This window comes from Coturnix japonica, chromosome 4 (genome assembly GCF_001577835.2).
Source record: "Coturnix japonica isolate 7356 chromosome 4, Coturnix japonica 2.1, whole genome shotgun sequence".
In the NCBI taxonomy this organism is placed as follows: domain Eukaryota; kingdom Metazoa; phylum Chordata; class Aves; order Galliformes; family Phasianidae; genus Coturnix; species Coturnix japonica.
This window is the reverse complement of record NC_029519.1, coordinates 30,029,914-30,057,873: the sequence shown is the minus strand read 5'-3', so window position 1 is coordinate 30,057,873 and position 27,960 is coordinate 30,029,914. Positions and strand designations below refer to the sequence as shown.

The following is a 27,960-nucleotide window of genomic DNA, read 5'->3' as shown; positions in this document are numbered from 1 at the left end:
TTTTTTTTGCCTTTGTTGTTGCTTTAGCTTTCTCAAAGCACCAAAGCAGAGACCTGCCTCCCACAGCCGGCAAACAACCCGAGCAGTACCTCCACCCCGCCCCGCCGCAGCGCTAAGGCCGCGCCTGACCGGGGAGGCCCCGCCCCGGGGCGGGCACACGGAGCTGCCGTGACCCCACGGCCGGGCGCTCGGCTCCACCCGTGGGCGTTACGGCGGGCGGCCGCCGTTGTCCCGGTGACGGTGTCCCTACGGCCCGGGCTCGTCACCCCCCGGCTGCGGCCCGGTCGAGCTTCTCCTGCAGGTGATGGAGAAGTACCAGGTGCTGGGCCTCATCGGGGAGGGCAGCTACGGGGTGGTGAGCAGGTGCAGGAATAAGGAGAACGGGCAGGTGGTGGCTGTCAAAAAGTTCCTGGAGAGCGAGGACAACGCGGCGGTGAGGAAGATCGCCGTGCGGGAGATCAAAGTGCTGAAGGTGAGTGGGCCGAGGGGAGGCTGCGCTATAGGGCAGGTCCGTCTGGGACAGCTTTGTGTCAGTGTTGGCTGTATTGACTGAATCCCGAATCAGGAAGGCAAATGTCTGCTAGCAGAGTGTACAGCCGTGTGTCTGTGATCAGAGTGTTCGTGTGATGAACGTGGCAGTGGCTCAGAACTGATGGAGGGGCTTCAAATCTTCCCATAGAGACCGGCAGGCTCTGGGGAGAGCACTGTCTGCTGAGACTGCTGCGGTGTCCTTTATAGTGCAGTGTTTAGGGGAAGGTACAGGGCGAGTGTGAATTTCACATGTTGGGTCAGTTTTGAAAGCTGTTTTAAAAGGGTTACGCTGTACATCAGCATGAATAACAATGCCCAAACCGTAGGAGACTTGATCCATTTCCATGTTCCCACAGGCAGCCAAGCTGCCGTAGGTTCCCTTGGCCTACAGCTGCAGCCTTGCACAGCTGCTGCCCCTCTTGCTAAGTGCTGCTGGCCCCTTAGAAGCACATTTACGTGCATCACATTCAGCAGGTAAAGGCACAATGAAGTGAGCTACAAGGTCTCCGTTCCCTCCTGGTGGGAACTCTGCCTTGTGTACCTCAGGCAGCGCCTTGCTGCTCTTGATTATGTTGTTTATTAAACCTGTGGGTAAGCAGCGGGCCTAAGCAGACTGGATCCCAGCACCATTTGCTGCTAGCAATATGCTGGTTGTTTGGTGTTTTTTTTTTGTGGCACTTTTTTGGCAGGCTTGAACTACCTGCAAGTGGCTGGGGGAGGGTGAGCTCCTCACTCACTGAAGCTTATGGTTAGGCTGCAGCCAGCTGACGTTATGGCTCCTGCTGTTTGAGTGTCATCAGCTGTGGGTGATGAGAGCTATTAGATTCCTTGGTGTCTTAAAGCGTTGTGTTCAGAGTGTACCTGCCTCTGTGCACATGTGTCTGTCCATGGGCACACGTGAAAGTTTTAGGTGGTGGCTGTTCTGTCTTCTGAAGAAGCAAAGGAGAGTGTAGTTGGGGTGTTTCTGGGCCTTTCCCCAGCTGGTAGGGTGGTGATGTGTGCCTCCTCCACTGCAACTGGCTTCCGCATGCAGCTCTAACCAAGTCTATCAGACTGTATTCCCTAGGCAGGGAAAAAAAGTGATCTCCCTTTCCACTACAAGAGCTGTAGGCACTTAGGGTTAATGGGAAGGTATGTTATGGAGCTCATTGCAGCCAGCAGCTGTAAGCACTGTTCCTTCAAACACATTTAAAGCCAGTCTGCGTGTGCCTGGATTATACATGATCTGCTGACAAGCCTTGCTTAGTTACTGAGTCAGAGCGCATACTGCCTCCCAGGTGCACTGGAAATTAACTTGTTTTCCTGGGTAAATGGAAACCTAGCAAGGGAACGTTTCCACGTTTAGCTCAACAAATGGCCTCACGCAGCAAGGATAACTGTAGGGATTCAGTCTTGTAGCTTATTAACTTGTGTGTTCCCTGTGAACCCCTTTTTTCATTTTCCCTCTCCATTCTGGTGTTTGGGCAGTTGGAAGCTCTCTCAGACAAAGGTACTAAGCTTGGAGTATGAACTGAAATGAGCAAGTTCTGGTGTTGTTCAGACCAAAAAGTTAAGGGAATACTGTGTCCTTCTCTCAGATTTCTAATTGATTGGCTTCATTTTTCAGACCTGAGAATTCAGGGTCTCTGAGCCTTCTGTGCACCAGCTCTCTGCTGCAGTCTGGCTGCACTTCTCTGTCAGCTGAGCACTTTCCATACAAGTCGCCATGCTCTTCAGTCTTATTGTGTCTTCCTTGGGCACGCTCCCTGAGGATGCTGCCTTCAGGCACCCTCCTGTGACAATGGCATTTCCCTGCTAGGCTCTAAGCTGATAAACAACTCCATGTTGTAGCAGGGGCTGTTTTGGTGTTACAATTATGTAACAGGCTGGAGATGGAATTTGGCCTGGTCAAAATGAGATAACAAAACAACTGGAAAACAGAGCTGCTTTATTTTCTCTTTAGAATTTTTTTCTCATTTCCTTCTTCCCCTCCAGCACAATATACACGTGTTCTTAAAAATCCTTTTAAAATAAAACCTTCAAATCTTCGGCCTGTCACCTTTTACTCAGAATCCACTGGGTTTAATAGGTCTTTAATTGTTAACTGAGGACTTGAGGAATGCTGGACTTTCCTTTTATCCCTTCAATGTACTTGTATTCTGGCACATGCTGCTGTAATGCACACAAGCTGACAGTGCCCACAGAAATGCTGTGGATATTGTGAGAGCTTAAAAGAAAAGCCTTTGAATGGATTTCTTAGAAAAAATAAGATAACAAGACCTTGAGATACTGGGAATAGCACAAAGTTTTATTAAACAAATGGTGACCTCTGTCTTCTGCAGTCCTTTGAAATGTATCTGGAAGGGGGAGCTAGAGTTGCACTGTGCTCTGCTGCGAGAGAAGTAGCAGCGTAGTGCAGGGTTACCTTCAGGGGAACATCCTGTAAAGAAAATTGAGTCACAGATACAGTCCAGTGTGAAAGGAGCAAGTCGTGTTTGTTGCTTTCTGCAAGTGAAATGTCTTATCTGGTATTTGAGTTATTTCTATGGGCCAAAAAAATGTCTATGCATATACGAGGTGGTGGAAATCTTCCAGGTTACTTAAAAAAAAAAAGGTGGGGGGTGGGGGGGGAGAGGGAAAGAGTTATGGAAAGATCAGTGAAGTAGTTTTAGGAACTGTGGGTGCTAGCACAAGAGCACTTGGCACTGGCTGGGCTGCAGTTAAAGGCATCTGGTCTTAGTTTACCCATTAAATGCTTTCATGCTCTCACAAAATGTTTCCTGTTTCGTAACAGCAACTGAGGCATGAGAATCTTGTGAGCCTGCTGGAAGTGTATAAAAAGAAGAAACGGTGGTATCTGGTGTTTGAATTTGTGGATCACACAGTGCTTGATGATCTTGAGGCATTTCCACATGGACTAGACTACAGCAGGGTTCGGAAATACTTATTTCAGATTTTGAGAGGAATAGCGTTTTGTCACAGCCAGAACGTAAGTATGCCTGAGAAATCAGCTCTGTAGTTAACCTTGAATAGATGGGTACTGGGATGTGCATTTGTGAGGCTTAGTAAAACTTAGAGAAATAAAGCTTTGCCTGGAAGAAGGAAGTAGAGCAGAAGGGCCTGACTGAGTTTCACACAAAATGCCAGAGCCCGGTATCAGTTCTTGCATTGGTCTGTCTTGTGACCGCTGTAAGAGTTCATCTGAGAGAGGATGCAGAAGTCTAAGGCATCAAAATCACCTCACTGACTTTCTTCTGACAGAGGGAGATGGTTTCTCTTTCAAAAGCTTGTTTCTGATAGCATCTGTGTAAATCTACAGGCTTGCTTTTTAGTCATGACCATGTAACTATCCATATATATTTCTTTTAATACTGGGGAAACTGTCTCAAGTATTCCTAAAATACTCTTCACATTTAATTGCAGGATGCGCTTGTTGCCTTTGCAATGCTTGCAGCTCCTTAATTTGTGATTAGGACAAGTTTTTAAGGATAATAAACTTTGTAAAATATCTATGGTAAATACATGCAGAGAAATACATGAAATTAACACCCCTGTGCAAAAACTGAAGTTTTTGTGCCCTTGGGTTGGCAATTTGTCCTTGTCTGTGTGCACATAGCTGTCTTATGTAGACTTCATGTATTTCCCATGCCAGAAAAAATCTAATCTTTTACCTGAATGTGAGAAAGCTACTATTTCTGGTGGGCTGGCCGGTTGCCTGTAGGGAAATTACTTGACTTGTTTTTTCTCTGTGCAGATAATACATCGGGATATTAAGCCAGAGAACATACTGGTCTCCCAGTCAGGAGTGATAAAACTCTGTGACTTTGGTTTTGCTCGCACACTGGCAGCTTCTGGGGAAATTTACACGGACTATGTGGCAACTCGATGGTACAGAGCTCCAGAGCTGCTGGTGGGAGACACGAAATATGGCAGGTAGGAGACTGGCCAGGCTGCAGAAGAATTTGGGGTTTGTAGGGGTGCTCTGTTTTTTGAGGGTCTCATACTTGTTAATTATCTGTGAAAGTTTGAGCCTTCCTCTTCTCTCTGTCTCTGTGGAGCTAACTACTGCCAGTGCTAAGTTTTTCTGGCTCAGAAGAGCAGAAAGAGACTGAGCAATCAGCATCCCTAGTCTGTTGTCTACAGGAGCTTTTTGGTTGCCAGTGCTAGTATTGGAGGAGGCATTTCCCCCCTGTGCAGCTGGTCCTGGCTTGGAGGCAGAGAAATCACCCCAGACATGCTGAGAAAAGTATTTCAGGAAGGAGGAGGTGTGATGCATGAGTTTTTCTTACTGCAAAACGACGTCAGAAATTAAACTGCCATTCACAGGTTTGTACACCCCTGTATGCTTATAAATTTGGGGTTTAGAACCGAATTTCAGATTGGTCAAACTCCTGTTAGTGTTGCCTTCTTCAAGAGTTGAATCCTTGGTATTCATCAGAGCACATGCAAGCTTGGAAAACAGCTTTCTTGCTGTTTATGGGGTCAGAGCTGCCCACAGGGCTTGTAACTTGCTGGATGCTCAGCCTTTAGCTTCAAGAATGAAGCTGAGCTGATCTGGGATGTTTTTCTTCCAGGGCTGTGGATGTGTGGGCTATTGGCTGTCTGGTAACAGAAATGCTCACAGGAGAGCCCCTGTTCCCTGGAGATTCAGACATTGACCAGCTCTACCATATCACCAGGTGCCTCGGTGAGAACAATCTGTCAGACTCTCAGTGCCTATCTGCTAATTAAGGAGTTAATTAAGTCTTGCTGGGGGGAGAAAGATGTGAAGACAAAGATGTGTGCTGCTGAAGTGTTTCTGAGAGCATAATTTCTTGGTACCTTTTACAAAGGGGGAGAGCTAGGAGTTTTGTTACTACAGAGTCCATTCATGGCTCTTGAATGGAAAGAATCACCCAGATTGTAGCCCTTATAGTTCTTTTAACTCAGTATCTCATCCTCTTGAGCATTCTCAGGATGGCATTTCTTCCATTTGGTTGCTTTGGTTGTGTGATTCCAGGTAATTTAATTCCAAGACACCAAGAGTTATTCTGTAAAAATCCTCTCTTTGCTGGCATGAGGTTGCCTGAAGTGAAAGAGGTTGAATCTCTGGACAGACGATATCCTAAGCTCTCTGCTTCGGTGCTAGATTTAGCCAAGGTAAGTAGCAGATCATTTTGGAAGGTGAGTGGTTTTCCTTAGAATTTAGTGCCTTTGTCAGACACTTGTCACTTGCCATGGGGAACTGAATGCAGTCTGCAAAAAGAGCTAGCGCTGTTAGGCTGACTTAACTACCTATGCAATAATCAACTGCTCGGGTTGGTTCGGTGAGAATAGCTTCTCTCCTGGGTAATGGCTAAGACTGAGCTAGTCATCTACAGCTCCACAGGGGCAGCTCCACTTCCTCTGAGGAGGAGGACTTGTAGCATGCTACAGATAATAAGCGGCCCCTTACTGTTTCCTTGCTAACACAGCTGTGTGATACAGCCAATACTGCCAATCCTCTCTCCACCTCCTGGTTTAATTGTTTAATTTCTGCCTTCTATTGTTTATGTTGGTTTAACAGGAGTGTTTGCAGATTGACCCAGACAAAAGACCATCCTGTGCTGAACTCTTGCAGAGTGATTTCTTTAACAAGGATGGATTTGCTGAAAGGTGAATGGTACATTTCTTACTCAAAACGTGACAAGATTAAAAGGAATTTAAGCAATTGAGCTTTAAGATTGTGTGCTGGGTTTGCAAAGCAGGTGGTTGCTGAGTGTCCTAGCTTTGTTTGGTTTGGGCCTTCCCAAAAATGGGGGGGACAGTTTAATGGGAACACACTGCAGTAGCATGTTTATCACATTACGTTTTCATGACATGAATTTGTCATCATGTACTTCATGTCACAGTATATTTACTAGTATTCTCTTGCACTGTATTCAGTGTGTGCGTGTACATCAGACTGGGATATGACCACCTTTATTGCTCTGAAAACAGAAGTGTGCATATTTTAGTGGAGAACATTTACTTTATTGGCTTCTCATTACATAGAAGTGCATGGTTTGTTTCATTTGGAAGGTTATTGCAGCCTGGGCTGAACACTAATACCGTTACTTAGACTAACAGAAGCCTTTTCCTTTTTCCTTTCCCACTATGATGTGTTAAGTAGATTTTCTCAAGACCTTAAATTAAGGATTCACAAAGAAGCCAGAGACCGTCAATTACAAAACAAATCAAAAATCAGCAGAAAGGATAAAGATGATGCTGTAGAAGAAAGAAAGATGCTTGGTTTACAGGTTAGTCAATTTTTATTTCTGTTTTGCTCTCCAAACCTGTATTTTTTCCGTCTTTTAAAATGATTAAATAAGTCTGTGATGTAGTTTAATTGCTTAGCAAAAGTATAAACACAATCTTACATTTCATTAAAAAAAAAAAAAAAAAAAAAAAAAAAAAAAAAAGCTGGATAAAAGATGTGCCAGAGAAGCTTACCTAAAAAAAGCTGGATAAAAGATGTGCCAGAGAAGCTTACCTCTCTGTGAGTTTAAGCAGGGCATGAGGCCTGTGCTCTGATGCTCACTGCAGTACAACAAGCAGGCTGGGATGTAGATTTTCTATGCCTTTGATTCTGACTGGCTGCTACAAGTTGCTCTGGTGCCTGGCTGGACAGTCTGCAGGTGGCTATTTGAGCCTTCCTTGTCAATAAAGCACACTACAGTGCAGTTAATTGCAAATAGAGAACTGTAAGGAAAACCAGTTAGGAACCATAGGTCATGTTGAATCAGCAAAACATGGTTCTGTGCAGCTGCTTACCCGTGTCAAAGTTCTGTCTCCAAAACTGCATATTTTGCTTTCAACCAGATGTGAAGGACTGGAGACTTCAGAGTTGCACTGAGGTGACACTGGGCTTGGTTCCTATTTCTTTAGAAGTGACACATGATATGGCTGTTCCTCCTCCATCATTTCCAGCTCCAAGTTCAGGGTGACTTATTTACATAAGGGTGCTGGATCCCTGACAAGTTTCCTCTTTTCATCTTTAATGGAAGACAGGTTTTCTATCACACTACTTAAACCAACTCCATCTCCATTAGATCCTTGCAGAGTTGTGCAGGCTTAGGCTTTTGAATTTTTTCACTCATAAGTGAAACTGTAAGTTATTTTTTGAATGTAACTATAAGAGAAACATGATGCTCATCTTCCCAAACAGGATTTCAACACTGACTCAAAGAGCAGAAATGTGAAGATGTACAAAGTGAAGTGTTCTAAACCCGATGGAGAGAAAGCAGAGCGATCTTCCAACCTGAGCTCCCTCTATGACAGTGCAGTCAACCCATTCAAAATATGCTCTCAAACCAACCTGAAAGATTCCGGTAGCAACTTGGACTACATCAAGAATGCAGGCATTGTTATTCCTCCCATTAACAGGAATGTTTCTCCCACTATGTCTACGATGGTGCCTGTGCCTGGGAACTGTAACTACAGGTATAGGAGCAGAGCTAGAAAAACATGTTTCTTTTGATCTTGTTGCTGAGAATCAGTAATGTGCTGAGGGAGCTGCAGGGTGGTGATGGGGATTTGGGGCAGGATGCAATGAGGAGCAGCTTTTGGGTGAAGGATGGTATGTACATGGGTTTGAAAGCTTGGTTTCATCTCAAGCAGCTCTAAGGGTCCATGCAGATAATCTCTGTGTTTCTGCATTTGGCAAAGCCCTATGGGACAACAGCTATTTGCCAGCAGTTGCAATGCAGGTGTTTCTTCAACCTGTGGCTTATCCTTTGGACAAAATTTCTGTGTTAGCTGTGCCTGCAGTGTTATTGTAGAATCACCAAGACTGCAAAAGACCTTCAATATCATCCAGTCCAACCATCCACCTACCCCAATATTTCTCCACTAAAGTGCATCCTGTAATCCAACATTTAAACATTTCTTGAACACCTCCAGGGATGGTGACCACCTCCCTTGGCAGCCTGTTCCAGCACCTGACCACTTTTTCAGAGCAGAAATTTTTCCTGACATCCAACCTGACATCCACCCCTGGTGCAGCTTGAAGATATTCCCCTATTGCTAGTTACACAGGAGAAGAGCCTGCTCCGCACCTCGCCACAACCTCCTTTCAGGCAGTTGTAGACAGCAATAACATCTCCCCTGAACCTTCTCTTCTCTAGACTAACAATTCCAGTTTGTTCTGCTGCTCCTCAAGAGACTTCTCCAGAACCCTCACCACCTTCATTGCCCTTCTCTGAACGTGCTCCAGGGCCTCGATGTCTTTCTTGTAGTGAGAGGCCCAAAACTGAACACAATACTCAAGGTGCGGCCTCACCAGTGCTAAGTACAGGGGGACAAGTACTTCCCTGCACCTTCTTGCAATGCTGTTTCTAATACAAGCCAGGAAGAAGGCCCCTGTGAGCCTTCTAATGACTGCTTCTGGGTGTCTGATGCTTGTTTGTATTTATATTTGCCATTTGTAATTACAGAGTTGATGAAAGGAGTAAGAATTACTTGAAACCATTTTTGAAGCAAATGAAGCATTCTCCAGCAGACCATTACAGTATAAGCTTGACTTCGGTAAGTTTTATGCCCTTCCCCCTTGACTAAGCAAAAATAAATTCTTAAATATGTCTTTATTGTCAGTAATCTCTTTTGCTGCACTCTTCACCATAACTCCCAACTAGAAATAATATGTTCTTCAGCCTTTTCTTCCTACAGTTATCCCTTATCTTTTGTTACTGTTATCCTATATGATACATTTTATGTTAAAAGACAAAGTTTTTACATGAAGGGAGCAGTCAACAAGGTTACTTGTTAGACATGGAGTATATCCACTATGTATTGCCTGTCCAGGAAATGGACCATTTGAGCTGCTCTGTTGAAGCAGAGTTTAGGATTTTGATTTAACATTGTTGGGTTCTCCTTTTGTCACATCATAAATACATATAAAGTTGATAATGAAAACAAATGAAATACAAAGTTCCCCACTGCATGCAGTATCTAGATAATATTTTTTCCAAGTCAGAGGAATAGTTGACTTTTTACAGAGAACTAATCTGAGCCGTTCTCCTGTTGTATTCTGTCTCTTTGAAAGCAATTTCATTTAGATGATTGGTGTTACTTTTTTAGTTGTACTAATTTGTTTGTTTGTTCTGCTGTGTTTGTTCAGCTGCATGTAACGTGTGAACTATTTAAGTAGAATGGATTTCTTTTAACCACTTTTAGTTTTGAAAATAGCTTTTTTCTCTGTCTATACAAGGTCTCTAATGAAAAGAACATCCTTCAGGCAAGTAAGAAAAAATGGGAATTCTCTAAGACAGATGTGCATTTGCCAGAACTAAATCATCTCCCTGAACTGAAAGGAGTGGAAGGTATGAGCTTTAATGTCCTCTAAATTAAACCTGGATGCTAACTGGCAGGAAGCAGTGTATACTGCAGCAGTCAGATCTTCCTTCTTTAACCCTGTGTGCATTGGTTGCGTTTTGCAGGATGGCATCCCAGATATCTCAAAAAGGAAAATAAAGCTGTTTCAGAGTCCCGAGTCCCGTCCCTTGCTGCTATTGACCTTCATAACACAAGTCTGGCCTCACAGCAGGTAACAAAGCAATGAAATAGTTTGTGCTGTTTAGCGTCTCTTTGGTTCAGGACTCTGAACCACACGACCTACAAGATTTTTGCTTGGCTCTAAACAGAATCAAAACTTGCCTTTATTTCTCAAGCTGTGAGTAGATAAAAATTGGAAGGGTTGAGATGATTCTTGTGAAGGCCCTGTGAGATCATACTTATTAGGAAATGAAATAAATAGTATCCTTTGATGTTTAGGATGGAGATCTCTGGGGTGATCTTAGTGACAATGGGCAAGATGATCCTTTAATTCCTCACTTGGGCAAAGAACTTCCCTGATACTCAACCTAAATCTTTCCTTTCTCAACTTAAAACCATTTCTCCTTGTCCTGCCATTATCTACCCTTGTGAAGAGTTGACTCCCCTTCTGTTTATAGGCTCCCTTTAGGTACTGGAAGGCTGCAATCCTGGAAGTGCTGAGGTCACCCCGCAGCCTTCTCTTTTCCAGGTTGAACATGCCCAGCTTCCTCAGCTTGTCTTTTTAGGGGAGGTGCTCCAGCCTTCTGATCATTTCTGTGGCCTTCCTCTGGGCCCACTCCAACAGCTCCCTGGCTTTCTTGGACTGGGGGCCCCAGATCTGGATGCAGTACTTCAGATGGGGCTTACTTCAAAGAAGGACAATCACCTCCCTGTCCCCCTGGCCACCCCACTTCTGATGGAGTCCAGGATTCTATTTGCTTTCTGAGCTGCAAGAGCACACTGCTGGCTCGTGAAATTCTTCACCCACCAGGACCCCTAGGTCCTTCTCTGCAGGGCTGTTCTCAAGGATTGCTGCTCCCAGTCTGTGTATATGCCTGCAATTCCTCCAGTCCAAGTGCGAAACCTTGCACTTTGTTGTGTTGAACCTCATTAGATTCACCCAGGCCCATCTTTTGAGAGTGCTGAGCTCCCTCTGAATGGCATCCCTTTCTTATCTTATGTCAATCGCACCACTCATTTTGGCGTCATCAGCAAACTTGCTGAGGATGTATTTAATTCCATCATAGATGTCATCGATAAAGATGTTCAAGAGTGCCAGTCCCATGACAGTCCCCAGGGGGGCAGTGCTCATTACTGGCCTCCACCTGGATATAGAACCATTAATCACCACCCTCTGTCTGCAGCCTTTCACCTTCTCTGACACTCAGATCTCTAGTGATCTCTCTGTTTTAATAGTTTCTTTTAAATTTTTCTTCTTTCTCTGAAAGCTGTCAAATAATGTAAGGCTTGCTTGCATTTCCTATAATATAGCACAGCTTAGGTATATATTATTATATTATTATGAGTGGGCCAACATGTATAGGATAACTGTTGTATAGAAATCTCCTACTAAGGATGATAGATCTTCCTTGTGGATCTTGAATGTCAGGTAAGCATTATCTATCAACTGAATTAGAAGTCCTAAAACAAAATTATACTCTTCATATTTATTTTTAAATAGCAAGAAGGTAACTTTAGTAAAAATAAATGTCAAGATTAGTTACACATACAAAATGTTTATTATATAAGGTGAAATAGAAAAAACAGAATTCAGCTATAATTTTAGATTCCTTTCTATGAAGTTTCTCCTCTATCAAGAATTTTCACATACTGGCATTTGTAGAATTCCAACACACTCATAAGAGCTGGATGACCAACTTTGTGCAATTTGAAGTAACTGAGAACTGAAGTCCCAAGTGGAAATGCAAAGAACAATTGTAGAACAGTAATGGGAGGAGAGGAAGAACTGAAGCAAGGTGAGGGTCCTTAAAAACTAGCTGTAAGAATAGCTGTAGCAACACTTCAACTGTTTTCCAGAGACATAGCAAACTGAACCAACTCTTAAAAATGGAAGGCTGTAGAGGCATTTCCCACTTGTAGCACCTATCATAAAAACTATTTGACATTCATGATGTCATTTATTACTGTCTTACTATAATTCGTGTAAGACCTAGAAATTATTCCCAAGTTACTGTGCTACAAAATGAAAAGAAATATCAACTGTATGTGAACAAAGCTGTTTCAGAATTTCAGTAGGATGGACTCCATTCCCTGTAAACAATTTTGTCACAGTTGGACATAACACGTATTCTTTTTTAAGACTAAAACTGATAACGCACCACAGCCACAGCACTGTTTCAGATTGTTTCATTTGCTACACCAAAGGACTTGAATTCCATCAGTTTGCATCCTTCTTGGACAGTATCTTCAGCCAGCCTTTGTTACCTGAGTGAAACACAAAATATATGTATGAAGTTTTACAAACCTTGCTATGCATTTGATTTTAATGCTCCAATCCAAAGCTTCTCCGGCTATCTTCTTACCTCCAATACAGTACGGATACTGTTAATACACCAACTTAAATATTTTCTAGTTCCTTCAGAGAAGAAGTAGCCTTTTTCTTCCATGCAGTTAATGTGCTGAGCTGTAATTTAAAACAAGCAGATAGTTTCTTAAAACTTTTTTTTTCTCCTAGGATCTAAAAAAACTACAGTTTCAATATAGAAAATGTCATGAAGGAGAGGGAAAAGCTGAGCTAAGTGGCAATGTGGGGTAGACAGCAGAATTTACAATGCGTTCTGTAGGAAATTAATTCTTGCATCTTATTTCAGATCCCCAAGGTTTCCAGGTGATAAAAGAATAGACTGCAGGAGTACTTTGAAGACATTTTCAGAGAATATGCACGTTTTAAAACTGCAAACATTATTCTGTATTTTTAATATATTTTTTATGGAATTACTATTATTAATAAGCTAATATTTATAGTCTTTGAGCTGAGGACTGGTAATTTTAATAGTTCTCTGTTTTCATAATTGTCTTTCATATCAATATGCTGCCCAAGCTACAGTGTACAGTAATGCAACACTAAGTCATCTGTCAATGTGAAAACCCCACTTCAGCCTCAGTTCCGTTCTCCCTGGCACCTTTAAGGAGTCCTCCCCTGCTTTGCCTCAGTCTGTTTGTTCTTCAGAAATGCTGAGTCAGCATTTTTTGGGACCTCACTATGACATACATCAAGACAGTGAATTGAAGTGACATTGACTGGAATCAGACACACTTTGATGGACACTCTCCAGGAGATAGGGGTAGGAATCAACAAATTTGTTCTTCATTATCACTGCGGTAGGTCACAAGAAGCTAATAAAGCTTGTAAACCACAGTGACAATTATTTAAGGAGGTGGCTTCTATTTTTAAATAAAATTCTGAATATAGATAAATAATATAAATTGTGATCCACCTTCATCAACACACTTTGAACCATGAGTGTAATTTGCATCAAATTTGTTTTCATAAACAAATCTATGCTGTCTGAGCACTGTGCTGTTCAAGTTACATTAGTAATACTGCACACATATGTGATCACTTCTGCCTCAGGAATAAAACAAAAAGTACCTTTCTAATATTCAATGGGATTTTTCTATGCACTTTGATAACGTTTTTTTAAGGTTTTGTACCTTTTGTGATGCTGTAGCTGCCCTCTCTTCTGCCTGGTTTAGTCGCGTTTGAAGCCTATTGATATGTTTTTGATATTCGATCATTAATTTTTCATCCTGTGTAAATGAAGTATCTTGTTACAAATATAAAGTTCTCTTTTGTGAATCCAGCCATAGCATAGCAAAAAGCTGAAAGCAAGAGGACCTGTAGAAGCAGAGCTGTTTACCACCTACAGTAAGACTGAAAGCACAGTGCTGACACATTATAAGGAATTTCCAGCTCAAATATTAATTATATTACTGTCACAGTCATCTTCAGTGGAAGTTTCACCTTCCTGAAGTAAGATGCATAAAAGATTATATCTTTATGCAGATAATTTAACTTATATACTACTACAATACAAATCTTTAGCTGTATTCAAAGGGGAGAAAAGTATACCAGATACAAATGACCTGATCTTGTTACAGATAGCTTCTCTTCATCAAACACTACATAAAAAGTTTTTACCATTCTTTAACGTTAGTTTCAGAAACCCAATCTCACATCATCCCGGTTTTTCTCCTGCAAATAATATAGTATAGCAGGACAAATCCTTGTGTTGCTTTTTGTACTAGATAGAATTGGATATCATCCCTGATTTATGAGGCAGTCTGGAAGGACAGCTGTTTTCTGAAGTAACCATTAATTACTCAACAATACATTTTCCAAAACAACAATGCTCTTAACTTTAACAGACATTGCTTTTATCTATATAGATATATGCGCACATGCAGTGTAAACTCTGTGTATGCTGAAAAACTGATTTCTACATATATACATAACACAGCACCCTCTCCTTTTTAGAGGTGTGCATGTGTCTGAAGGCATGTTTTTGCAAACATTCCCTAAACTGCCTAAAATAGCCTGATTAGTAACCACATAAGACCATCTCTCAACTCTAATAGTTTTTCTAATAATTTGATAGTGAAGTTAATGTCTTTTTGCTATTTGACTATGACAGTCATCCAAAGCAGTTGTGTTTTCATGCCACGTCTACTCCTCTGTCAAAAATCCTTCTTTATAAAGTTATTTTTTTAAACCAGAAACATATCTTAATGGGCTTCTGTTAACATCCTAGTGTATCTGCATCAGCTTCTAACTGAAAGCAATTGTTCTATCACTCTTACCTCTATTACTTTATCGTTTGCCTTTTCCAGCTGAGCAGTAAGCTCCTGATTACGAAGTTTTTGTTGATTCAGATCACTTCTATTAGTAAGAAAATGGAAAAGAAAATATTTAATCTAAAAATTAAATCTAAAAAAAAAATAAAAACAACCCCACAACTTTTAACCATGTGCCTCTACAAACATTGTTTCCAACTTATAAGGCTGGAGACTTATTTCATGCTTACTTTGATAAAGACTGTTCTGAATAAAGATAGGAGTTGTCATAATACACAGCTGTGTTTTGCTACAACTGCAAGGAAAAAAAATGGAAAGAAGATATTCAAATTTACTTTTTGTTATACAGAATTCACACAAGATGCAAAGTTTTAATGTCAGTTACTAGCTGCTGGCTTCACTATGAGTCACGTCAGAGTTCTAAAGAGAACATTGTTTCTTCTGTTTGCTAGAAGTACATCATCTATTCTATGGTCTGGTCTCCTTTCCTTTCTACCATGGATATATCCCTATACCAAATGGTAACTGCTACTGTAGCAGCCAGGACAACAACAAAATTGCACTTACTTTAACTTATTGATCCTAGCTTCAGTAGTTTCAGTAAGAACTTTTGTTTCTTCTTTCCATCTCTTTGTTGCTTTTTGCTGAGCTACCAACAGATGCCTAAGTTCAGCAGTAGACTTTTGACTGATGTCTTCCATTTCCTTAAGACGAACTTCATATCCCTGTTCTTTCACAGCATGCTCATGCTCCATAGTGCTTACCTACATAAAAAAAAAAAACAAAAAAAAACCAATAGGATACAGTCAAGTTGTTTGTTTTTTTTAAGCACTTGAACTAAATTTATAAACATTTGTTGAAAGTGTGTATCAGTAGATAAATGGAGATCTAGAATTAGAGTAAGTTAAATCAGTTGAAGAAAATTGTTTACTATTTAGACTATTCATGGACTATTTGGACAAAATAAGATAGAATATTTGAGATCTTCTTATCAAGCATAATTAGAAGAGACTGAGCTACTAAACAAATCTTGAGGACACATGATATTAAAACAAGATTATTTATAATTGAAAAAGAGCAAGCATCACTGAAACGCTCACCCCCAATTTAAACTTCCAAATATTTTTTCCTAGAAATGCTGCCTCAACAAGCAAACATCAACCCTAAAATATAAACAGCATATAAACCTGTAGCAGAAATGTTAACACACAGCTTGAAACAGTGACTAGACATCTGGTGGAAGGCAGGGCCAACCCAGGGGAGCACAGATGTACACATTGTACCTGAGTGACCAGAAGTGGTAAAGTCAGGATCCTTCCCAAACTTCATTTAAGGGCTGGCAGTGGAGGTAAAGGTATCTTGCTGGATATCCCTACCCACCTGAGGCCTTTCAAGGATAAACAGTTTTTCCTTTGTGTCTGTGTCTGTTTCTGCTGCATTTGAGCATATCATCACTTGCTGTAGCCTAGGACTTTGCTACCCTGCTATCATCACTGTACTTTCCATTGCATAATAATGTTACAAGACCATACCTTTATTTTGGCTTTTTGCTGTGCCTCTGTGGCCAGTTTTTTCAAGCTTTCAATTTCTTTTTGCAATTGTTCATTCTCTTGCTGAAGCTTTAACCTTTGTTCACCAACAGAGCCACTCTTTTCTCTTTCTGAATCCAGAATGCTTTGCAAGTTAGAAATGTTCTTCTGGTAATTAGATTTCTCTTCCTCAAAGCTGAAAGAGAATTCATGACTTTTAAGAAGATTTAAGTCAATTTTACATTTTCCTACTGTCATTTCGCTGAAGCTCTGATGGTTTGGAGATAGGGGAGACTGTAACTGTAGACAGCAAAAAAAATCTTAGTAGATTAATTAGTCTAGTATGATATTGCCTTGTGATTGTTTTCTTTAATGGCAATAGAGGCAAACTGAAAATAGAAAAGTAAGTTTTTCATATGGTTGTATTTCAGGTATAGAACTCATTGCCACACTGTGTTGTAGATGAGAAGATTTTACAGAGATTCAAAGTAATCCATATAACAGCAAAAGCAATAATTAAAAAAAAAAAAACATATGATGCCACCTCTGGATGTTTTTAAGCAGTGCATCACTACTGGAATGCTGGCAAAACATGACAATGATGCATCACTGTCAGCTTGCTCCAGCATTCAGTTTTTCCATAGATTACTATTTTGGACAGTAATGGAGAAGATATATACGTAGGCTGCTCTGAAAGTAATGCCTCCCATTTATTTCCATGGATGCAACAATAGATACAAAGAGAACACTAACATAGTTTGATAGTGTTCTGTAGCTAAAAATATGCACAATTTTTCAACATTGGCACCACCTTTAGCTGTGCATTCTTGACAGCTATGAACAAGAGCCTACATGCCATGCTCGTAGAAGTCTATACCTGTGAAGGTGACTCATTCTTGTTATTGCTGTTGCTGAAATGCCTCACTGTGCTCACATCCACAGTTTGGGCTCCATAAATGTTCAGCATGTGTTAATGGATGTCAAGGGGTGTCATTTTTTCCCACATGGAGGAATTCAGTAGCATTTATGCTTAATCTACACTTCCACATCAGATGCTATGTTGCCAGACTGCCCCTCTGCTGCCATCTACAGCATGGCAACGATATGTAAGAAAATACTGGTGGAAAGGTTCAGCCTCTACTGCCATACCACCAACAGACACTTCTGACATGATGGGTCTACACAGTGAAATATGAGGCATTACTTTTGGAGCAGCCCTCATACATTTGGGACAGATCTTTGGTGTGACTCAATACACATGTTCCCCTGCTGCTTCCTGGAAGTCCATAGAACTATGCACAAGTCAGTGAAGTATTTTAACAAGCCTAGGGAATCCATCGATCCATCCATTTCAGAGAATAAGCTTTCCTACAAGCAGTATTTAGACATGGTAAGATTCCAAACCATGTAATTTATAAAACAATGACAATCTAAATAGCTGCTTGCAGTTCTCATTTTCATTCTTTGGCCAGATGTCCCCCTTTAATACTTCTACAGTGATTTATAGTCCACTACTTACTTCATTTCCAGCAGCTTCAGTTTATGCTGTGTTGTCTGCAGACTCAGCTGAAGGTCACATTTTGTAGTCTCTGCAAGTAGATATTTCTGATGCAGTTGTTCTAGTTTTCTATTGTCAGATTCATGTCCTCCGTATTCTCTGCAAATCTTAAGAATACGATTTATTGACAGATCATCTTTACCTTTCACTAGTTACTGACACAGCAGTAATGGTTAAAGAAGCTACTCCTCACTGTGCCCTATTTCCAGAGATTTAAAACAAAACTGGCTATAAATGAATTTAGGTGTTTCTTCTAAAAAGGTATTCCAAGGATCTTGCATTAATTTAGTTTTCAGTATAGCGTGCTTAAATTTAAGTTGGAACACATACCAATGTGCTTTTAGATCATGTCAAACAACTCTTTTTACACTTCTCAAAGAATGCCCTTTTCATTTTATTACTTAAAGTTTTAATTTTCCGGCTTAAAACTTAAAATACTGACATGCATGTTTAATGGTATGAAAATCAATTCAACAAATAAGGAAATCAAAGATCACAGCATAGTCCTTCATTCTAGTGTTAGGGAAAAACATGAGAGGTGGGGAAAAATAAGAAGACATTTTCATACTGAGGATAGATGTGAAACATGATGTAGAAAACACACAATTGCCTTACCTTTTCAAGTTCTTCTTCCACTGCTCGCTTTTCTCTAATGGCTCGTTCTATTTGATCTTGCTTTTCACCACATTCCTATTTCAGACAGTCATTTAAATAAACCTCTCATTTGTCTTTTATATGAATAAATAACTCACGATAAAAATTCTACACGCTATGTTACCATCTACTGTTGCTGCTTGTTGTCCCCTATGCAAACAAAGCTGTACAAAAGATGTGAAGATGCTCTGTACTGGTAGTGAGGAAACTGGTACACAGAAGTACAAAGCTCCAGATCCAGAGCTACAGTAGGATATATTGGACCTATATGAGGTCCTATGGTAGATCCTACTGGACTTAAACAGGTACAGTAAAATCTAGCTCCTTTCATTGGCAGCACAAGAGACCCAGGATAGGATCTAGCTCACTGCTTACATATTTGCGAAGAGAAGTAAAAACAGAATCAGATCTATTCTATATGCCTGCTTATTTGCCCTCATTCCTTTGCCTTAGCTTTATGGCAAATCCAGGTAGAAGAGATCAAAATTGTGCTTTGTAGGAAAGTTAATGTTCACATAATTGTATTTTTTAAGAGTGACTGAAACACCAGGGCTACACAGCATCAGTGCCTATTAGTACACTATATATGCACACAAACTGTTAGATTGTTGGGGCTTAAATGAAAGTTTCTTGTGCAGTTAAGAACATTTCACCTGGCCATAATAAAAATCTATACACAATTCCTTCCAGACAACACCGTAAACAAAACAATTCTAGTAAGGTCTCTCAAATGGGCCAAGATAAAAGTATCCCAAGCCTATCATTATTGACTCATGCATGCACGTAAAAACATTGTGACACTATAGAAGAACTAAGTTCTGATTACTTACTTACAACTAATCATTAGTAACTTCTATTCAATAATAAAAAGAAACACTAGTCTAGAAGGAAGTGTATCAAAAGGGCTGACCTTTTTGTCTAAAACTAAGAGCTCCCTCTTCACCAAACTGCTTATAATATTTTACTGGATTTACTTTTGTATTCAATTAAATATTTAACTTGATAAACAAATAACTATCAGATGTTTTGCTAGCACAGACATTCTCAAAAGTCAAGTTCATACCATATGAAGAGCTAAAAGTTCTTCTGTTAATTGAGAGATCTGTACGTTGTATTGTTTCTTTGCAATGTCCACCTGTGATCAAAAACAAAGCAAAACTAAATAATAAATATTGCCAACTATTTTCCCATCCTGTTTTTACATCATATTAAATCACAGAATCATTTAGATCGGAAAAGACCTTTAAGATCATCAGTTCCAGCCATCCACCTGACACTACAAGTCCACCACTAAACAGTGTCCATAAGCACCACATCCATACATCTCTCAAATACCTGCTGTATTAATACCTGTTGTAAGAATATCATGTGGGTTGGAAGAGTACCTATCTAGATAATAAGGCCAAAGAGCACAATACTGTCAGTATTATATGCACTTACTACTTACATTATCAAATCACTTAAAAGAAAACTGCTGATGTGACTGTGTATAATACAGAATGATTTAATTTTTAACTTCATAGTTGGTTCTTTCTAAACATCATAACTTACTGCCTTTCTAATTCTTGCAGCAGTATCTTCTGTGAGCTGAAATATCTCATCTTTCATCTTTCTGATCTCCTCTTCCTTTTGTTTCTTCTTAAACAGTGCCTAAAAAAAAAACAACACAAACAAACCAGAAATATTACTGCTAATCCTTCTGTTGTGACACCATATCAAGCAGTGAGAAATGAAACCACACATAATCAGTGTTCAAAAGAACTTTCTGCCTTGCACTTTACAGCAGCTGACACCAAGACCCAACAAGAAAGGAAGAACAGAAATGATCTCTGTTAAGAATTAGAGTGCATGTATAGGAGCACACACTTTCCTACATGGAGCTGAGCACTTTTTTTTTTTTTTAAATGGTCAATAGACTAAATCAGTTACCTCCCAGAAAACTACAGGTAAAGATTCATAAGCAGCCAAGGACTGCATATGTAAACTCTTTCACAGTGGATAATAGTGAACCAAACAGTTCTTTTGCATGAAAAGATGGTGGGAATTACTTATTACAGAGTGTTGAACACAAAGCTCACTCTCCTGGACCTGTCTTACCATTGAAAACTCCTTCTAGCTTCAGCTTCCCTTTCCTAACCATTACTAAGTTATAAATTCATAATAGGGCCTTCTTTTTTATTCTGACAGCACAATTTGTTTTTAAACATTTAATGAGATTTATGCTATATGATAAAACCAAGTGATGTATGGTCATATTGTAACTTCACTCTCTTCTGCATTACTCGTTTTAGTACAACAGTCAAAAGAAGTTTAGTTTCGTATGTGCGTATACCTCTACCAATACACAAGTGGGCACTTTGTAACTGCAGGTGATGTAAGTTTTCTAATACCTAAGAAATGCCTTCACCTGTGACTTACCTGACTTTTCTGTAGGTTAGCTTCTTCTAACAGCTGTACGCAGTCTTGGACTTTTGTAACTGCCTCATACTTTTCCCTTTCCAATTTAGCACACTTTGTCTGAAGCATTCTGATTTGCTTCTCCAGGGCTGTTCTTTCTGTTCTCAACTCTTCAGCATCTTGGATGGTAACATGTAATCTAAAACAAATGAATAATTTCATGCAATTAACAGTACAAAGCTTAATTAAAGCACTTCTTTCAAACTAAGCTCATAGAAAGTAAGTTGTCAAAACTGTGTTCCTGTTTGTTTGGCTTTTTTAATACATATCCCATTAGTAACATCCAACAATACATCTTTACCTTGTTTCTAATTGTTTTATACTAGACTGCATTTGCTGCAGGAGTTTGTCAGATGCTGCTTCTCTTTGCTGGGCAGTTACCACATCTTCTTCCTAGAATGAATATACATGTTTTCTAGGCAACATCTGAGCTTCATTTATAAAAACAAAGATATACAAAATAAACTACATTTAATTAAGTATATAATAAATTAGAGAACAACTTGAGATTAAATTAATATCAGCAATTAGATAACTGTCTAGTCATTCAGTTGCAACAGAAAATTACCCCCTTCTCTATAATACCTTTCTCTCCAATTGGCCTTGAAGCATCTTTGTCAATCTGATCATTTCATCAACCTTAGCGCTTGCTGTCCACCTATCTATTTTAGCTTGCCTATGTAAAGAAAACAGACTGTGAATTACACTTGGATTATTACAGGGGAAAATCAGAGTCTTACAACTTTGTTTAAATGGCTGTGAAGGGCAGTCAGATTTCATATAACTTCTTGGATACAGCGCAAGAGGTTTTCCTCTTATTATGTGGAACAATGAGACAACACTCCTGCTTCTCTGTCTTGGAAACAGAAAGAAATATACTGCCCTCCACCAGGGCAATTATTCAAACTTTGGATTAGGATAAGTTTAAAGACCAATGAGTACACAATAAGGTTAAAAAACAGCAAACAAACTAATGCAAACTGGAGCACAACTAAGTCACAAAGGAAACCAGAAAATATTTGTTGCTTTTAAAAATCAACTTCTAGGAAAATTCCTTACAACAATGAAAAATACTATTTAACAGCATAAAAAGCAAGAGAATATTATGCCTATGTGAATACGTTGATCAACATACACATAATGCATGTGAATACAAGACTTGATCTGTTCTGGTATCCCATTTGTCTGTAAAAATTTCAGCGCTACCTTCTGCAAGAGGTGTTCAAAAATGCAGAGACATGGTGCTCTAATCTAAAGACAGCAGCACACACAAGCAGTTTGTGTGTGATGTCAGAGTTGGAAAATACTTCGTTTTCAAATACCCAAAATACCACCTTAATCTTCATCGTGGTTCTTTATTCCTGTCACACCTTCCTTCTGCAAGATACGCTGAGCTAAGGCAACTGAGATTACAAACAATTCCCCCTCAGAAACATGTCTGTACAAACTGTACTCCAATAAAAACCCTTCTGTTTTTCTGTGGCACTGAACGCTTTGTTCCTTTTAAAGCAAATATGTAGTGCTACCTATCTCAGGGACTAGAAATGACTAGACATATTGTACCTTACCACTATTGATGCACATTTATAGCAAACCATTAAGAAGCCATTACCTGAAACCATTTCAACTATCACCATCAAAGCTTGCAAGACGAAACAGGCTTATGATAGCAACTTAATGTAGGAAAGCCTATAGAAAATATTTGTATCCTTTTTAAATTGCTTGGTTTATACCTCAGTTGTTTCTGTAGCTGCTCTAGTTCCACATTCTGCTCTGCCACAGTTTGCAGAAACTGACTGCTCTGTAAGACAAGGAGAGATTTGTAGAATATCAAACATTCACTCATATAAAACACCATGAGATTTTTCCGCAGATCTCCACAGCTTATTTCAGTTTTCATTACCTTAAATATGTTAAAATGAGGGAAGCGCTGTCACCTCTTTACTTGATTTCATTTCCAGAACATTTCTAAGTATGCTGAAAAACTCAAACCTGAACACAGGCAGTTGTTGCTTAAGTTTTACTTACCAATTCTTTTTTCTCATTGGCTGCATGCAGTTCTGAAGTTAGCTGGTGAAAGTTAGCCAGTTGATCCTAAAAAAAGAGTTCAGCTTCTTAGAATCATTACCAACGAAGAACATTTAATTATCACAGCCATGGTCAACTGAAAGCATTTTCAAAGAATTAACGTGTGATGCAGGAGATCCAACAAACTTTTTAAAGTTTTAATCAGATTACTTCTAGCTTTTGGCCTGGTAATCTGGTAAATTACATTTACTAATGCAAAACGTATCTGAATTTTATTTAGTTACAAATTTACAAAACCCATGCAATTAATAACAGAATATGAAAGTTGTGCCTCTACGGAGCCACTGTAAGTGTTTTTGCTAACACGGTAGCAGAAATGCATCCACTATTAAATTATTAATTAAAAAAGTGTCTGCCTGCATGAAGAGGCTTTATTTGCTCTTTGCCTTATAGAACATCTACCGTCCATACAGAAAACTGTTCTTTAGCTCTGTCTTCCTAGGGAAACTTGAATAACGCAAAATAGTCATCAGCAGCATACTAAGCATCTTCAGAGCATAGCCAAGAGTTAAGTTCCTGAGCTGGAATATACACTAATTGTGTTGAGTTTATACCAAATTTTCATGGTCAAATGCATGCAAGCAACCTTTTCCAACAACTAACTCTGCTGCAGAGGTTGGACAGCATAAATAAGGATCTCACAACTCATCTTCGCTTTTTGGTAGATTGTGATTCTACTCAGTCTACCTCTGATAGCTATTTCCTGCTCCTCTATTAAAAGCAAAATGTAAAATAATGCTCTTTCAGCTGAAAAGTCTACAGCAGACAAGAAGTGCTATTAAGAATAGAAGGCTGTTCAATCTCATTCTTGAGAAAACTGCATTAAAATTCACTAAGAATTTAGTCATCCAAAGCAGACTCTTACAACCCCTTAAATCTTCAGCAGCTACGACTTGAGTTCTCCCAATACTGAGCACTTTTTAATAGCTCAGAGCAAAACAGCTTCTTACAGTCTAGCCTATCTTTTCTGAAAGAATATTTCCTGAAGCCTAACCAGTTAACTTAGCAAGCTGACACACTAACAAATAGCTTAAAGGTGTTCCCAAGAAGCAGCTGAAGAAATGGGATGCTAAACACTAACATGGGAGTATTAGCAACCTTGATTTTTCAGCTGCTTATTCAGCTTCTTTATTGAATGACAAAAGGTAAGTGAAACTACTTATATTTGAATTGCACAGTAGTAAGATGATTATTTGTATTTGTCTATCTCGGGTACTTCTCTACGTGCACCAAAACTCACACAGTGCACTTCCTAACGTTTTACTGTCTGTATAGTTGAAATAAACTTTCCAAGCCCACTGTGTATTTAACTGTTGAATCAATGACTATATCTGACCACCCAACTTTTGTTAACAACTATTACAGAAAACAATCAACAAAGGGACCAGAGGAGGGCCACGAAGATGATCAGAGGGCTGGGGAACCTCTCCTATGAAGATGGACTGAAGGAGCTGGACTTGTTCAGACTGGAGAAGAGAAGGCTGCGGGGAGACCTCATTATGGCCTTTCAGTATTTAAAGGGACCTTATAAACAGGAGGAAATCAACTTTTTACATGGCTAAATAAGTAACAGGAAAAGGGGAAATGGTTTTAAACTCAAGGAGGGAAGATTTAGATGAGAATGTCAAGGGGAAGTTCTTTACAGAGAGAGTGGCGAGGTGCTGGCACAGGCTGCTCAGAGAAGCTGTGGATGCTCCTGGAGGTGTTCAAGGCCAGGTTGGATGGGGCCCTGGGCAGCCTGGTCTAGTACTTGATCCAGTGGTTGGCAACCCTGCCTGTGGCAGAGGGTTGGAACATAATGATCCTTGAAGTCCATTCCAACCCAATCCATCCTATGACTTTATGTTGATTCTATGACACCGGTAGAAGCACTGCACTTCAGTCTGGCTACCTACAGATGCAGAATCTCTACAGTATATGAACACATTCCAAAATTAACAAAAACATAAACAAAAGTTACTTGCTGTTTCAATGTTTCAGCCATGTGAATCTGTGTTTGAGTCATGTGTTCCTGGTACTGCTGCTGGAGTTGATCAAGCTCCTGTGATACAGTCTGCCAGAGCTCTACTGCTTGTTCTTTTTCCTAAAAAGTTCAAGAATAAAAGTCTCTAAGCTATTTACAGAACAGTTCTATTGAAATGCTTTTTTTTTGGTATTCTTCTCTGCACACGTTACAGCTGCACAAAACATTCAGAGGCAAAAAAAACCCCAGATGTTTACAACTTCACATTCCATCTAGACAAGAACTGCGAGTTCTGCACTGTTTAATAGCTCTTATCAGAAGTAAAACTCCACTCAACTTCTGAAGCTGCCAAACTCTTGTATTTACTTTAAGATTACAGTATATATAATACTCAAATACCAAAATTCAGGAGTCAATTTAACCTCACCTTAGTCCACTGCAAATGAACTGAAACACCTTTGTAATACATCCAGGCCATTCTGCTGATCTATTCACACGTAACTGTTACTTTCCATATTCCACATCTACTTGCCCCTCATTTCACATTACGCTTTAATTAAAAAATAAAATAAAATAAAATAAAATAAAATAAAATAAAATAAAATAAAATAAAATAAAATAAAATAAAATAAAATGCCAGCCTACCACAATAACTTCAACCCAACAAAACATTTGCTTCACGTTCTGGACAGAAATTCAACAAGGTAAAAATCAGAGGCACTAATTAACATAAAATCTTCCTACTTGTATGAAACTAGAGAGGGACTTCCTTCAGGTTTTGAAGTTGAAAATATAAGTACGGGTGTGCTTGAGGTTTTCTTTAGATCCACACCATCAGGAAGGCCTCAAAATGCTGTCAGGGATCTGTTATAAACCAATTCTGAACCAAGAAATAAACTATCCTTCCCTAATCTGCCAAGGGGCAGAAGAAATAGAAAAGTACAAGCGTTTCATCTCACACACTTGGTTTGCGAGTTGTAGTTGCTCCTGAAGGTTTCTCAGTATTTCTTCATCTGCAGGAATAGCAGTTCCCAGCGGCGTGAAAGGAAGAGCATCCAGCTGCATCTCAAGAGCCTCTTTCAACTCTGCATGCAGCCTGAAATGCAAAGGACTAAGTTCAGCAAAGTATTTAATGCAATGTTTATAAACTAACTGAGGTACCGTGCCTTTGGTTTGTATGTACCATACATCCCTGGCTCACGTTTAAATATATCGAGCAAGATATGTTCTATGAAAAGGGTTATAAATAGTTTAATACCGAGTTCTTTTGCAGAGATATGGCTAAGCCTCCGAAGTTGGTGCTGTAATCTATATTAAACACCTAGAGTAACATTAAGCACGAGTATGAAATCTTCAACTATTAAGCGGATTCAAACATTCCCAAGCCTTAGGAAAAAGAGTTTAAGATTTAAGAGACAGAAAAAAAAACCCACATGAAAAATAGCAGCAGTAGTTCAGTGCACTTATTTACCTTCTGTTTTCCATGGTGACTTGTTCAAATTTCTGTCTCATTTCACTCATTTGCACCTAATAAAAAAACAGCTTTGTGGCAAACGGCGGCAACTTCTTATTTCAATGAGCAATACTGAAAACACTGACAAGGTTAGTTCAGCACAATGCCATCCATGACATTAAGACTTTGTTTTGCAGGAAAAGTCACAGGATGCCAGAAACATACCTGATAAATCTGCAGCTGCTCCCTCATTTCTTCCAAGCACTTCTCATACTCTACGCTCTTTGTTATCAAGCTGAAACATGGAAAAACATGCTTAGAATCCATCTGTAAATGCTGAAATGTTGTTCTGACAATTAACCAGCTTCACAGAATTCATGATCTGAAGAACAGAACAAAACCGTCGCTTCTCTTTATTTCCAAGCCCAACACGCACCACCACCAAGCAAACAACTTCCATCACTACCTTTACAGTATGATCATTAAGCATTAAGCTTTCTAGGCGAGCTTTAATACATTTATATTTCATACATAGATCACAATCCAGGAAGATTAGAAACCAGGCTTTCCTACTGCTTTCAATACAACAGCACAGTAACCTATAAGGTGATGTAAAAAGTTAAACAAATAAACACAGTCCTACTCGTACACTTATTTAAGTAATATAATCTCCCTTTGAAGCAGTATCCCCACTCAACTGGGATCAGTTACCTTTGGTCCATCATCCTGGATCTGGATACACCATCACCTCCAGCGATGTTCTTCTGTAACTGATTATTCTGTGTTTTAGCACCTGTACATGACTGCATGTGGGTTAGTTTTATTTATACTAATGTATGCAAAACAAAGCTGTTTATTCTGTCTACGTTGAAAAGAATATACAGACACCCCAGTAAATGTTTTCAGGTTGGTATTGAAGCCATTGAACATTGGCCAGATTTGAAGGAAATTTTCACTGCTTTTTTTCCAGGAGATGCTTTGATGACAGCTCAGTGAGGGGCTTGAAGCCAAGCAAGACCACACTGAAACACTGTTTCACACACAGATGTATATGAAGATGCATACCTCAAACGTTACTTTTTACCTCGCTTTCACTCCCCAGCTCACATACCTCAGCAGCACTACACAAAACCTCCTCTGCTTCATCCTGCTCAAACACATCCAGCTTCGGATCTGAAAAATACAGGTTAGAGGATCATGCAATGCTAACTGTGAGCTGGGTGAAGCTGGCTGGCACTCAGAAAGACGCAGGTTTGCCCTGAGCTCCACTTAGAGTCACATAACTACAAAACAAGCAGCTACATACAAGAGTAAGGTAACTATACGGTAAGTCAACGCGCGCCCACTCAGAGGGCACTGAGGCAGGAATGATTTTCTTTTGCCGTCAAAGTCTCGCTTGGTTTAAGCTGCATTTAAAGCTGCCCACCCACCCCAAGGCCGGGCACAGCCCCGAGGCCGCCCGCCCAGCTCTCACCCGGCTCTGCCCCGCTGCCGAGCTCCATGGCCGTGTCGTCACGCCAAAGACATCCCCGGCGGGTGAGCGCTGCTAAGGGGAGGGCAAAGGGAAACCGCTCCTCTCGCCCACCCGGTGCGACGGGCACAGCGGGCCGGTAACCGCAGCCCG

At 40.0% G+C, this 27,960-nt stretch overlaps 2 protein-coding genes across 6 annotated transcripts; one reads left to right on the top strand and one right to left on the bottom strand.

Moving 5' to 3' along the window:
- Positions 1-180: 180 nt before the first annotated feature.
- CDKL2 (cyclin dependent kinase like 2) lies at positions 181-24,340 on the top strand. 3 transcript variants are annotated; one of them, XM_015861274.1, is made up of 12 exons: positions 181-472; positions 3,305-3,499; positions 4,265-4,443; positions 5,085-5,197; positions 5,510-5,649; positions 6,056-6,144; positions 6,641-6,767; positions 7,676-7,950; positions 8,943-9,033; positions 9,716-9,827; positions 9,945-10,051; positions 24,286-24,340. In XM_015861274.1, exons 1-12 carry the CDS (start codon positions 305-307, stop codon positions 24,325-24,327), a joined length of 1,638 nt encoding a protein of 545 aa, XP_015716760.1. In that variant the 5' UTR covers positions 181-304; the 3' UTR covers positions 24,328-24,340. The 3 variants fall into 3 exon arrangements, with proteins under 3 accessions (XP_015716760.1, XP_015716762.1, XP_015716761.1); XM_015861276.2 differs by lacking the exon at positions 24,286-24,340 and adding an exon at positions 16,595-20,284; XM_015861275.2 differs by lacking the exon at positions 24,286-24,340 and adding an exon at positions 12,651-13,349.
- SCLT1 (sodium channel and clathrin linker 1) lies at positions 11,536-27,922 on the bottom strand. 3 transcript variants are annotated; one of them, XM_015861262.2, is made up of 22 exons: positions 27,811-27,922; positions 27,448-27,509; positions 27,048-27,139; positions 26,562-26,631; positions 26,355-26,410; positions 25,847-25,979; positions 24,881-25,003; positions 22,861-22,926; positions 22,566-22,633; positions 21,418-21,508; positions 21,134-21,225; positions 20,794-20,971; positions 19,927-20,025; positions 19,439-19,510; positions 18,337-18,411; positions 17,683-17,828; positions 16,167-16,359; positions 15,202-15,398; positions 14,641-14,719; positions 13,495-13,590; positions 12,363-12,463; positions 11,536-12,264 (listed from the first exon to the last, which is right to left on the bottom strand). In XM_015861262.2, the coding sequence occupies exons 1-21, from the start codon at positions 27,836-27,838 to the stop codon at positions 12,398-12,400; spliced, it is 2,082 nt and encodes a 693-aa protein (XP_015716748.1). In that variant the 5' UTR covers positions 27,839-27,922; the 3' UTR covers positions 11,536-12,264; positions 12,363-12,397. The 3 variants fall into 3 exon arrangements, with proteins under 3 accessions (XP_015716748.1, XP_015716749.1, XP_032300473.1); XM_015861263.2 differs by having other exon boundaries at positions 27,048-27,106; XM_032444582.1 differs by having other exon boundaries at positions 27,048-27,100.
- Between the last annotated feature and the right edge of the window lie 38 nt (positions 27,923-27,960).

Coding starts and splice junctions, on each gene's coding strand:
- CDKL2 (XM_015861274.1), top strand. CDS start 305: ATGGAGAAGTACCAGGTGCTGGGCCTCATCGGGGAGGGCAGCTACGGG. Junction 5,198..5,509: donor CCATATCACCAGGTGCCTCG/GTGAGAACAATC, acceptor GTGTGATTCCAG/GTAATTTAATTCCAAGACAC. Junction 6,768..7,675: donor GAAAGATGCTTGGTTTACAG/GTTAGTCAATTT, acceptor CTTCCCAAACAG/GATTTCAACACTGACTCAAA.
- SCLT1 (XM_015861262.2), bottom strand. CDS start 27,838: ATGGAGCTCGGCAGCGGGGCAGAGCCGG. Junction 22,927..24,880: donor CTGAAACATTGAAACAGCAA/GTAACTTTTGTT, acceptor CTCTTTTTTTAG/GATCAACTGGCTAACTTTCA. Junction 21,226..21,417: donor AAGGCCAATTGGAGAGAAAG/GTATTATAGAGA, acceptor TATTCATTCTAG/GAAGAAGATGTGGTAACTGC.